At 41.6% G+C, this 13,761-nt stretch overlaps 1 protein-coding gene across 2 annotated transcripts in view; it reads right to left on the bottom strand.

The window, feature by feature from the left end:
* The window catches only part of SAXO1 (stabilizer of axonemal microtubules 1), a 237,103-nt gene that overhangs the window by 144,685 nt on the left and 78,657 nt on the right, over window positions 1–13,761 (bottom strand). For both annotated transcript variants that reach the window (XM_063594469.1, XM_003822606.5), the window contains exon 2: window positions 9,503–9,682. In XM_063594469.1, coding sequence (XP_063450539.1) covers window positions 9,503–9,682 — 180 coding nt within the window. The remainder of the gene's footprint in view (window positions 1–9,502; window positions 9,683–13,761) is intronic.

Here is a 13,761-nt window from a genome sequence, read left to right as displayed (position 1 = left end):
GGAGGATACTAAATGCCCTTTCTCTCTTAGCTCTTCCCTCCCTTACTCTCCTTGGTTTACCAAGGAGTCTTGCAAATAAGTGATAGAGTCGATGCTACCAATTCCCTGCCGTCTGCCTTTCAGCCACACCCATCAAGTCTGAACTCAATTCTATCTCCTCACTCTGTGCCTCCATTCCACTCTACCCATGGTCCCACTCCCTTTAGGATAAAGGTCTAACACCATTGAAGACTCACGTCTTTCTTCTGATGTTGTTCATTTTGCCCATCTTTAGGGAGCTGGTTTAGCTAACAGAATGTCTCAAATTGGGATCCAAGTGTTTTACATGGTGACATGCCTACGGGGAAATGAGGCTGGAAGTGCAAACCTCTTATTCATAAGTTGATCTCAGGTCTATCTGAAGTAAAGGCAGATTCTACACCAGAGAATTACTGAGGGCTGCAAGAAAGAGTTTCACACTAAGAATGGCTGGAAATCACAAGCATTCCCCTCATGGCACCTGCTGTAAATCCCCAAGATTTATGGTCAGTAAGAGTTGTGTGCAGTTATAATCATGCCTCACGCTGGGATGATAACCTTTCCAGAAACCAGGTGTTTTTTTGTGTCTGGGCTTAATCACCAAACCCAGCAAAGCCCTGGACCACGTGACTTTTTCATTCAGCAGGTGGGAGCCTCATGTCCAACCTCAGAAACTAAGCAGGGTCAATGTTTAGATAAAGAAGTGGGTCGGATGTTCCAGTAATAAGAGTGCTAAGAGCAGAGGGGTGACGACAATCTGTGCAGACACAAGGGTGTGCAGACACAAGGGTGTGCAGACACTGGGCTGTGCAGACACTGGGCTGACGCATCCCTTCCGCTGTAAGCCTCTAGGGGAACACCCAGATGGTAGCTTCCCTACATTTCCTGAGAGTGGCATAATTTTGTTCTCGGTCTATGAACAATAGTGCCCATCATGGCAGGCACAGGGTTGAGAAATAATGAAACTGTGGTAGAAAAGAGAACACAGATGTCTTCTACTCATTTCCCCTTTACTTCTCTTTTTAGGATAGGAAATAAAAAGAGATTCATATCTGCTCTTTTTCCTCCCTGTGGACAACCTTGATCCTGCCACTTTTTCTTTTTAAGGCCCTTATGTTCATTAACAGCTTATTTTGGAAATTCTTGCAGAATCTGCTTTCCTCTACTTTAGCCACACTTGATGTACATGGTATTTATTGTTACTCTGACTCTGGCAGGGGCAGAGGGGCCTTCTGGGTGATATGTTTATTGTTGTAACTGACACAAGGCAAGGATAATTTAGGACAGGTCAGAGGGTACGTTTTTGTTTAGCGAAGCACCATCACGAGGAGGGAGGGTATCTGGAGTTGCATCTGGCGGCCTCAGAGCTAGGTGTTGGGGCAGGTCTTCCGCCCCAGACCAAGGGTTTGTCCCCATTCTCCTAAGCTTTGGGCAGCTAACAAAGCAACCTGCAACAACCAACCTTCAAAGCATCCCTGTCTATACTTTCAGGATAGGAAATATATCAGTGTCTGAAGCCAACTAGACATCTCACAAAGTATTCTTCATTTCCTGCAAATTGGATATAAAGAGATAAAAAGACCCACACCTGGAGACCGAACAAGATATTTGCAAGCCACCCCTCAGTACTACTCTTATCCTTTCCTACCGATTACATGTCCCTTATACATGTGCCTAGGACTCTTACTTGGTGTTGACCAGGGTTTCCTAAAACAAAAGCAATGCTCAGAAATGGTTCACATTTCTTATTATGGTCTTTAGACTCTCAGAGACAAAGAATACTGTTTTCCCAGCAAAATGAAGCCCAAACTTTAGTGTTCATATTGTTTAATAAGTCATAGGCTGAAAAAACAGCAGCGAGGAGCCAAGATGGCCGAATAGGAACAGCTCCGGTCTACAGCTCCCAGCGTGAGCGATGCAGAAGACGGGTGATTTCTGCATTTCCATCTGAGGTACCGGGTTCATCTCACTAGGGAGTGCCAGACAGTGGGCGCAGGCCAGTGGGTGCACGCACCGTGCGCGAGCCGAAGCAGGGCGAGGCATTGCCTCACCTGGGAAGCGCAAGGGGTCAGGGAGTTCCCTTTCCGAGTCAAAGAAAGGGGTGACGGACGCACCTGGAAAATCGGGTCACTCCCACCTGAATATTGCGCTTTTCAGACTGGCTTAAAAAACGGCGCACCAAGAGACTATATCCCACACCTGGCTCGGAGGGTCCTATGCCCAGGGAATCTCGCTGATTGCTAGCACAGCAGTCTGAGATCAAACTGCAAGGCGGCAGCGAGGCTGGGGGAGGGGCGCCCGCCATTGCCCAGGCTTGCTTAGGTAAACAAAGCAGCCAGGAAGCTCGAACTGGGTGGAGCCCACCATAGCTCAAGGAGGCCTGCCTGCCTCTGTAGGCTCCACCTCTGGGAGCAGGGCACAGACAAACAAAAAGATAGCAGTAACCTCTGCAGACTTTAATGTCCCTGTCTGACAGCTTTGAAGAGAGCAGTGGTTCTCCCAGCACGCAGCTGGAGATCTGAGAACGGGCAGACTGCCTCCTCAAGTGGGTCCCTGACCCCCGACCCCCGAGCAGCCTAACTTGGAGGCACCCCCCAGCAGGGGCACACTGACACCTCACACGGCAGGGTATTCCAACAGACCTGCAGCTGAGGGTCCTGTCTGTTAGAAGGAAAACTAACAAACAGAAAGGACATCCACACCGAAAACCCATCTGTACATCACCATCATCAAAGACCAAAAGTAGATAAAACCACAAAGATGGGGAAAAAACAGAACAGAAAAACTGGAAACTCTAAAACGCAGAGTGCCTCTCCTCCTCCAAAGGAACGCAGTTCCTCACCAGCAACGGAACAAAGCTGGATGGAGAATGATTTTGACGAGCTGAGAGAAGAAGGCTTCAGACGATCAAATTACTCTGAGCTACGGGAGGACATTCAAACCAAAGGCAAAGAAGTTGAAAACTTTGAAAAAAATTTAGAAGAATGTATAACTAGAATAATCAATACAGAGAAGTGCTTAAAGGAGCTGATGGAGCTGAAAACCAAGGCTCGAGAACTACGTGAAGAATGCAGAAGCCTCAGGAGCAGATGCGATCAACTGGAAGAAAGGGTATCAGCAATGGAAGATGAAATGAATGAAATGAAGCGAGAAGGGAAGTTTAGAGAAAAAAGAATAAAAAGAAATGAGCAAAGCCTCCAAGAAATATGGGACTATGTGAAAAGACCAAATCTACGTCTGATTGGTGTACCTGAAAGTGACGCGGAGAACGAAACCAAGTTGGAAAACACTCTGCAGGATATTATCCAGGAGAACTTCCCCAATCTAGCAAGGCAGGCCAACGTTCAGATTCAGGAAATACAGAGAATGCCACAAAGATACTCCTCGAGAAGAGCAACTCCAAGACACATAATTGTCAGATTCACCAAAGTTGAAATGAAGGAAAAAATGTTAAGGGCAGCCAGAGAGAAAGTTCGGGTTACCCTCAAAGGGAAGCCCACCAGACTAACAGCGGATCTCTCGGCAGAAACCCTACAAGCCAGAAGAGAGTGGGGGCCAATATTCAACATTCTTAAAGAAAAGAATTTTCAACCCAGAATTTCATATCCAGCCAAACTAAGCTTCATAAGTGAAGGAGAAATAAAATACTTTACAGACAAGCAAATGCTGAGAGATTTTGTCACCACCAGGCCTGCCCTAAAAGAGCTCCTGAAGGAAGTGCTGAACATGGAAAGGAACAACCGGTACCAGCCACTGCAAAATCATGCCAAAATGTAAAGACCATCAAGACTAGGAAGAAACTGCATCAACTAACGAGCAAAATCACCAGCTAACATCATAATGACAGGATCAAATTCACACATAACAATATTAACTTTAAATGTAAATGGACTAAATGCTCCAATTAAAAGACACAGACTGGCAAATTGGATAAAGAGTCAAGACCCATCAGTGTGCTGTATTCAGGAAACCCATCTCACGTGCAGAGACACACATAGGCTCCTTCATAGAGGAAGATCTACCAAGCAAATGGAAAACAAAAAAAGGCAGGGGTTGCAATCCTAGTCTCTGATAAAACAGACTTTAAACCAACAAAGATCAAAAGAGACAAAGAAGGCCATTACATAATGGTAAAGGGATCAATTCAACAAGAGGAGCTAACTATCCTAAATATATATGCACCCAATACAGGAGCACCCAGATTCATAAAGCAAGTCCTGAGTGACCTACAAAGAGACTTAGACTCCCACACATTAATAATGTGAGACTTTAACACCCCACTGTCAACATTAGACAGATCAACAAGACAGAAAGTCAACAAGGATACCCAGGAATTGAACTCAGCTCTGCACCAAGCAGACCTAATAGACATCTACAGAACACTCCACCCCAAATCAACAGAATATACATTTTTTTCAGCACCACACCACACCTATTCCAAAATTGACCACATAGTTGGAAGTAAAGCTCTCCTCAGCAAATGTAAAACAACAGAAATTATAACAAACTATCTCTCAGACCACAGTGCAATCAAACTAGAACTCAGGATTAAGAATCCCACTCAAAGCCGCTCGACTACATGGAAACTGAACAACCTGCTCCTGAATGACTACTGGGTACATAACAAAATGAAGGCAGAAATAAAGATGTTCTTTGAAACCAACGAGAACAAAGACACAACATACCAGAATCTCTGGGACGCATTCAAAGCAGTGTGTAGAGGGAAATTTATAGCACTAAATGCCCACAAGAGAAAGCAGGAAAGATCCAAAATTGACACCCTAACATCACAATTAAAAGAACTAGAAAAGCAAGAGCAAACACATTCAAAAGCTAGCAGAAGGCAAGAAATAACTAAAATCAGAGCAGAACTGAAGGAAATAGAGACACAAAAAACCCTTCAAAAAATCAATGAATCCAGGAGCTGGTTTTTTGAAAGGATCAACAAAATTGATAGACCGCTAGCAAGACTAATAAAGAAAAAAAGAGAGAAGAATCAAATAGACACAATAAAAAATGATAAAGGGGATATCACCACCGATCCCACAGAAATACAAACTACCATCAGAGAATACTACAAACACCTCTACGCAAATAAACTAGAAAATCTAGAAGAAATGGATACATTCCTCGACACATACACTCTCCCAAGACTAAACCAGGAAGAAGCTGAATCTCTGAATAGACCAATAACAGGAGCTGAAATTGTGGCAATAATCAATAGTTTACCAACCAAAAAGAGTCCAGGACCAGATGGATTCACAGCTGAATTCTACCAGAGGTACAAGGAGGAACTGGTACCATTCCTTCTGAAACTATTCCAATCAATAGAAAAAGAGGGAATCCTCCCTCACTCATTTTATGAGGCCAGCATCATTCTGATACCAAAGCCGGGCAGAGACACAACCAACAAAGAGAATTTTAGACCAATATCCTTGATGAACATTGATGCAAAAATTCTCAATAAAATACTGGCAAACCGAATCCAGCAGCACATCCAAAAGCTTATCCACCATGATCAAGTGGGCTTCATCCCTGGGATGCAAGGCTGGTTCAATATACGCAAATCAATAAATGTAATCCAGCATATAAACAGAGCCAAAGACAAAAACCACATGATTATCTCAATAGATGCAGAAAAAGCCTTTGACAAAATTCAACAACCCTTCATGCTAAAAACTCTCAATAAATTAGGTATTGATGGGACGTATTTCAAAATAATAAGAGCTATCTATGACAAACCCACAGCCAATATCATACTGAATGGGCAAAAACTGGAAGCATTCCCTTTGAAAACTGGCACAAGACAGGGATGCCCTCTCTCACTACTCCTATTCAACATAGTGTTGGAAGTTCTGGACGGGGCAATCAGGCAGGAGAAGGAAATAAAGGGTATTCAATTAGGAAAAGAGGAAGTCATATTGTCCCTGTTTGCAGACAACATGATTGTTTATCTAGAAAACCCCATCGTCTCAGCCCAAAATCTCCTTAAGCTGATAAGCAATTTCAGCAAAGTCTCAGGATACAAAATCAATGTACAAAAATCACAAGCATTCTTATACACCAACAACAGACAAACAGAGAGCCAAATCATGAGTGAACTCCCATTCACAATTGCTTCAAAGAGAATAAAATACCTAGGAATCCAACTTACAAGGGATGTGAAGGACCTCTTCAAGGAGAACTACAAACCACTGCTCAAGGAAATAAAAGAGGATACAAACAAATGGAAGAACATTCCATGCTCATGGGTAGGAAGAATCAATATCGTGAAAATGGCCATACTGCCCAAGGTAATTTACAGATTCAATGCCATCCCCATCAAGCTACCAATGACTTTCTTCACAGAATTGGAAAAAACTACTTTAAAGTTCATATGGAACCAAAAAAGAGCCCGCATTGCCAAGTCAATCCTAAGCCAAAAGAACAAAGCTGGAGGCATCACACTACCTGACTTCAAACTACTACAAGGCTACAGTAACCAAAACAGCATGGTACTGGTACCAAAACAGAGATATAGATCAATGGAACAGAACAGAGCCCTCAGAAATAACACCGCATACCTACAACTATCTGATCTTTGACAAACCTGAGAAAAACAAGCAATGGGGAAAGGATTCCCTATTTAATAAATGGTGCTGGGAAAACTGGCTAGCCATATGTAGAAAGCTGAAACTGGATCCCTTCCTTACACCTCATACAAAAATCAATTCAAGATGGATTAAAGATTTAAACGTTAGACCTAAAACCATAAAAACCCTAGAAGAAAACCTAGGCATTACCATTCAGGACATAGGCGTGGGCAAGGACTTCATGTCCAAAACACCAAAAGCAATGGCAACAAAAGCCAAAATTGACAAATGGGATCTAATTAAACTAAAGAGCTTCTGCACAGCAAAAGAAACTACCATCAGAGTGAACAGGCAACCTACAACATGGGAGAAAATTTTCACAACCTACTCATCTGACAAAGGGCTAATATCCAGAATCTACAATGAACTCAAACAAATTTACAAGAAAAAAACAAACAACCCCATCAAAAAGTGGGCGAAGGACATGAACAGACACTTCTCAAAAGAAGACATTTATGCAGCCAAAAAATACATGAAAAAATGCTCATCATCACTGGCCATCAGAGAAATGCAAATCAAAAGCACTATAAGATATCATCTCACACCAGTTAGAATGGCAATCATTAAAAAGTCAGGCAACAACAGGTGCTGGAGAGGATGTGGAGAAATAGGAACACTCTTACACTGTTGGTGGGACTGTAAACTAGTTCAACCATTGTGGAAGTCAGTGTGGCGATTCCTCAGGGATCTAGAACTAGAAATACCATTTGACCCAGCCATCCCATTACTGGGTATATACCCAAATGACTATAAATCATGCTGCTATAAAGACACATGCACATGTATGTTTATTGCGGCATTATTCACAATAGCAAAGACTTGGAACCAACCCAAATGTCCAACAATGATAGACTGGATTAAGAAAATGTGGCACATATACACCATGGAATACTATGCAGCCATAAAAAAGGATGAGTTCATGTCCTTTGTAGGGACATGGATGAAATTGGAAACCATCATTCTCAGTAAACTATCGCAAGAACAAAAACCCAAACACCGCATATTCTCACTCATAGGTGGGAATTGAACAATGAGATCACATGGACACAGGAAGGGGAATATCACACTCTGGGGACTGTGGTGGGGTGTGGGGAGGGGGGAGGGATAGCATTGGGAGATATACCTAATGCTAGATGACGAGTTAGTGGGTGCAGCGCACCAACATGGCACATGTATACATATGTAACTAACCTGCACAATGTGCACATGTACCCTAAAACTTAAAGTATAATTAAAAAAAAAAGAAAAAAGAAAAAACAGCAGCATAAACTACAATGTTTTAATACATCAGGACACACAAACACTGCACTTAAACCAAATCATTTAAGATACATGCTTAGAATAAACATAATCATCTGGCCTTAGCAATATAGCAAAACCTTGTCTCTACAAAAAGTTTAAAAATTAGTTGGGCATGGTGGTCCATGCCTGTAGTCCCAGCTACTAGGAGACTGAGGGGCAAGGATCACTTGAGCCCAGAAATTCGAGGCTGCACTGAGCGATGATCACACCATTGCACTCCAGCCATGGCTACAGAAGGAAACCTTGTTTTAAAAAAATGTATTTTTTAAGTGGCCTGATTCAAGTCAAGCATCAGACAAGGCCCTCAACTCCCTCTCATTCTCAAGCCCCTGTCCAGTGGTTTCCACTAAGCTCAGGAATCCTATGGCCTCATTTCTCCCATTGTGGGTGCTCCTGCCCCATTACCCAGACTGGACTTCCCGTGGATCTAGAAGATGGCAGCATTGTGTAGAGAAGAGCACCTCCAACTCACAGTCTCAACAGATGTTTCCAGTCCTGTTCTGGAGAAAACCTGAAAGCAGAATGAATTAGAATGGTTCTGCTTCACCTAGACCATCTGGGACCTTTACTAGCACAAAATCATGAAGCAAAAGGGAGCAATAGGAAGAAAAGTCACCAGGTCTGAGGCACCGATGTGCAAGCATTGTGCTGGAACAGTCAACATTCACCATCATCTCCACCTCACAGCAACCCTGCCCTTTAGGGATGAGGAACCGGGAAGGCAGAGAACACATCAATCTTTCAGGGCTCAGCTAAGGACAAAACTATACAATCTGAGACTGCCCAACTGCACTCAAAGATGTTTCCGCTCTACTAGATCACCAGTCACAGGTCACTAACTGAGTTGTCCATGGCAGATTCTGCAAGAGCCTTGCTTATAGACCAACCCTGAGCTGATAACTTTTCTGCACCCCCTCAGTAGAAACACCTCTGCAACGCTAATATACTGAACCATGTGGCTCAGCCTCCGCACAGACCTAGAGCTAACCAATCTTAGTTTGGGAGTCAAGAATAATTTAAAAGCAAAACATTATTTGTTCATCTTTCTTGAAGAACATTCAGTAGAACCCCAATTCAAAATTTACAGCATAATTTTAAGGGGAGAAAAAAAAGCTCATTTTTTCTCTGTTGCCAAGTTCCCTTTCACCACCACCACCACCATCCCCCACCTACCCAAGCTGGCCTGGAGCTTTTCATGTAACAAAGCCCAAAACTTGCTTTTCAGCAACATCCCCCACTCTTTCCATCCCTTAAATATTTTTCTTAACCTCCAATCCTATATTATATAGGTTAATCCAGCCTTTCCCCACCCTTTACTTCGGCAAGCAAGAATCCTTTCCCTTTAACAGAGAATTTGGAAAAAACTGAGAAGGCTCATAAATGCAGGATATTCCTTCAGAGATATAGTACATTAAGGCATTAATATCATATGTTGATACTGCACATTAATGCATTAGCACTGCACATTACATTAATATTATACATTAGCACTGCATGTTACTATATTAGTGTTGTATGTACCTGCATACATTAATACTGTTTGCCCTCACCTTGATGTAGTCAGGCCTTCCATTGGTATAGACCCTTTCTGGTACTCCCGCCTTGGCTTGAAGGACTCTCTGGGCAGGTAGGAGTGATAGAAAGGGTAGTTCTCGGTATATTCGGAGAGAAGACATGGTTTCTCTGTTTTATCATAAATCTTGGTAGGGAGATGTGGACAGTGATGCCGCCTATAAAAGACACAGAGTTAGGTTGATTACCTTCTTGGGAGAAATAAACCCAATTTCCTAAGAGTACTTCCGCCAAATGTGACTCAGACTGTAAAATCATATGACTGCCAACATTGAAAACCAGAATTCAACGGTTACTTTTTTCCATTAAACTACGTGAAGTGGCCAGAATATAAAGGTGGTCTGTAACTACAACTGGTTAATAAAAATTCCTTGATCAGAGAATTACACACAAGCTGTCACACATGCCACATTGCTTGTGTAAGCAGGGAAATATTTCCATACCATAATAGAGAAATGGCTGTGTCCCCAAGCTCTCCGAGTGCCACCCAGCTGCCCCAGGTCCTCCCCTGAGGTCTCACAACAGCCCAGGAATTCGGGGCTTACTACTGACCTAACAGGGTGCTCCAAGGCTCTCCAATAGGGCCAGCCAGTGTCTTTTGTAACTGGGTAGCTCCTGGGTCAACTTGGAATATCATCATTGTACACAAATGACATCATTCAAAGCAAAATCACCTTAGTTCTGAGTCCACCAAACACCACTGACTATGTGAAACCACTTTCACATTGAAAGTCTCCCTCATTTATTCTTTCAGGTCTCACCTCAGTTATTACAGCCTTAGAAAGACTTTCGCCAATCATCTTATACCCAGGATCCACCCCGCCGTCGTATCCCCTCTCCCCACTACTCTTCCCTGTGTGTGCACATATTTTCTCCCATCACCCTGTGTGTGCCTGTCCCATCACTTATAGCTACCTGTGACTGGCATGTCTGTTGGCAAGTTTGTTTATTGTCTGTCTCATCTGTCAAGCTCAGGGCCTTTATCAACCTTGTTCACTGCTACACTGTACGTGTACACTGTACATTTTTCAACCTTGTCCACTGTTCATCGTACATGATGTACATCTCTATATATCATATCCTGAATTTTTCATTCAGTAAATGTTTACTGCATACTGGCACATTCGGTAAATATTTATTGAATGAAAGACTGAGTGTATACGTGAATAATTAAATAAACTTTATACCTAGTGATGAATGAATTGAACAAATGATAAACAGTATTTAGCAGTTAAAATTTATAGTGAGCTTTTCCATTTTACATGCATGGTAGTAAATGAAACCTACTTATTTACTTACTACTTACAGCTGGACTGAGTCAGCTATTAAAGCTGTCAAAAACTAAGTGAAGGTATTTTATCAATTTTGTGTGTGCCCACAATCTTCACAATCCAGCTGGGGTCCCTCTCATCATCAGGCACCAGCACATCAGCAAAAACTCCATGCTGGTGTTTTCCAACTTAGCTACCTTCATGAATGGCATAGAATTGTTTTCCCATTTTCACACTGGACTGATTTTTAATCACAGAAACTAAAATGCAATACTTTGGGGAAGTACATGGGGGAAGGGAGATAAAATGAGAGAAAGAAACCAAGAATTCCTCACTGCTCTAATGTAAAGCTATTTTCCAGGCAACAGCTGGCATGCTGCTCCTGTTAGTAAGTTCAACCTTTTATATAAATATTACTGCCACCACTGTTGTTACTATGTACATCTCGTCCATCTACTCCCCAGAGAAAATCATCAACACCTGTACTGTTCATATGGCTAGAATTGCATATTAACAAGTACCATTAGAGATATCCCTACGTATTTTCTTCTCACCTATAGACTTGTTATCAGAAATGCCTTAAGAAGGCATGAAATTGCCTGATTTACTTTGTATTATAAAAGCAGTATTGATTCATGGTAAATATTTTAGATATTCCTCATCATTTACAAGGAAAATCTTCCACAAATATGCTGTCCTTATAGTATGAATATCTAAATTTCACAGTGTTAAATACAATCAATAAAAGTGTGCTTTTTCTTTTTCAGCATGCACATTCTTGGCATTTAGTGTACAAAGCTATGTATTTCTATTTTATACCCCTTTAATAAAATATCTCCTAATTGTTGGCAAATAAATTGAGTGCTTTAAAGTATCTTCTGTACATTCAAGAGATAAATTGTTATGTTTGCATAGTAAACAAACGACCCATCTCCCACAGTGGATACATGTTAAATATTATTGCCATTTCTGTGCTCACAATTGGTCCGACTATCTGAGATTTCAATTTAAGCCAATTAGTACCCTATCATTTTAGGATTCCAACAAACCTCAAATCAAAAGCCAAGAAGCACTGGCTACCAAAAATACCTCTGCATGTATATTTTATTCACCCACATTCTAAAAGAAAAGTCAAGATTCTATTCAGGATAACTTAGTTTCAGGCACTTATAATAAAATGGGCTCCACAGGCAGAGTGATTACTTTCCCTTTTCAGTGCCCCTGTTTTTTAAACAGGTAAAACTACTTTCATATAACCCCCTTTCCATATTGTTACTTTTAAAAAATGTAACACACTGTAAGGATTTATTCCAAAAGAAAAATAAATTTAATGGCAATATACTGCAATATGATCGGCATCATGAAAGGAGATGTCAGTACAGCAACAAGCTTCTATCCGGACACTGATGTTCCATTAAATGGAATTATATCAACATATTTATAGAGCAGACTTTGACTTATTGCTGGTTGACTGAAACTTTGTCTCACTTTGAAATATCAAAAACCCTTATGCAAAAATAAATGTTTCATTGCCTGAGTGTGCTCATGGAGTCATCTCCTTTCCCTACCTGCACCGTGAATGCCCTGAATACCCCTCTCAAGATACCCAGGACCATGTCTTCTCATTGGTGATCGACCCAACCCTCATTAACCAGGAATCCCTCAAGGATAAAGATCAAGTCTGACATCTTTTTGTTTTGGAAGCTAGCCAATATTATATACGTATTTAATAGATGGATAAACAGTGTGTAAGAGGATGATCTGCTGAAAGAAAGATATCTAGAAGTTATCAAGAAACAGAAAATAATTTGTTCTAACATTAGTAGAGCCAAAAAGGGAAAGATAGATTTCTCAGTGTTTAAGAACTAATTAGTATCTAAAGAAAGTTTGTAGAATTGCCCTGTCTAGGGCATTTAAAAGTAAGCTTGGCAGCCATGATCCAAAGAACTGAAACTTCTTCAAGCTCTGTGATACTTGGGTCGTTCCAAGAGCTGCCCTCACCACCTTGCTCAGGTACATCCACAGACAAACCCAGATGGACCCATAGGCCGGGAAGGAAAAGGGAGAGAGGAGGTTTCTTTAGCCTACCAGAACTCTCTAGTCTTTCCACTCCAGAATTCACAATTCCCAGGGGTAAAAGGACATAACACTGACTTTCTGATACTTGGAAAAGAGAGTAGTAGAGACCTTATGATGGATCCCAGAAATAATTAACAATACTTGATTCTGAGCATTGGCTCCAAGCTAGAATCACAGAATTTTTTTTTTTTAAGACAAGGTTTCACTCTGTCATCCAGGCTGGAGGGCAGTGGTGCCATCACAGCTCACTGCAGCCTCGACCTCCTGGGATCAAGCAATCCTCCCACCTCAGCCTCCCAAGTAGCTGGGACCACAGACAAGCAAAACCAGGCATGGGTAATTTTTGTATTTTCTGTAGAGATAGGGTTTCACCATGCTTCCCAAGCTGGTATCGAACTCCTGAGCTCAAGCAATCCACCTACCTCAGCCACGCAAAGTGCTGAGATCACAGGCATGAGCCACCACACCTAGCCTAGAATCACAGAATTTTTAAATTGAAAGGGGGCATGGGAAATATCTGTTCTATTATCTCCATTATGTTATGTAGATGAAAAATCTGAAGTTCCGAATGATGTACATGAACCAGTCATAGACATAGGATAGGCGTCTATCACTTCCAAAGGACTAGGTACATTTCCTGACATACAACTAGCTCAAGTCATCTATGACTCTCAGGCAATCCTAGAATGGATAACAGAACTTTAAGAATATAACAACTGCACTGTTACACTGGTACACAGGTAAGAAAAAAAAGTTAAAAAAAAAAACAAGAATATAATAGGTTCCTCTAGAATAACATCATCCAATGGAAATAGAATGCAAGCCATGTCATACACGTCATTTTTAATTTTCTATTATAGTAGCCACATTAGAAGGGTAAAAAAAAG

The sequence above is a fragment of the Pan paniscus genome, chromosome 11, assembly GCF_029289425.2.
Source record: "Pan paniscus chromosome 11, NHGRI_mPanPan1-v2.0_pri, whole genome shotgun sequence".
NCBI lineage: Eukaryota > Metazoa > Chordata > Mammalia > Primates > Hominidae > Pan > Pan paniscus.
The sequence above is the reverse complement of the archived record's forward strand: the minus strand, read 5'-3'. Positions and strand labels throughout refer to the sequence as shown.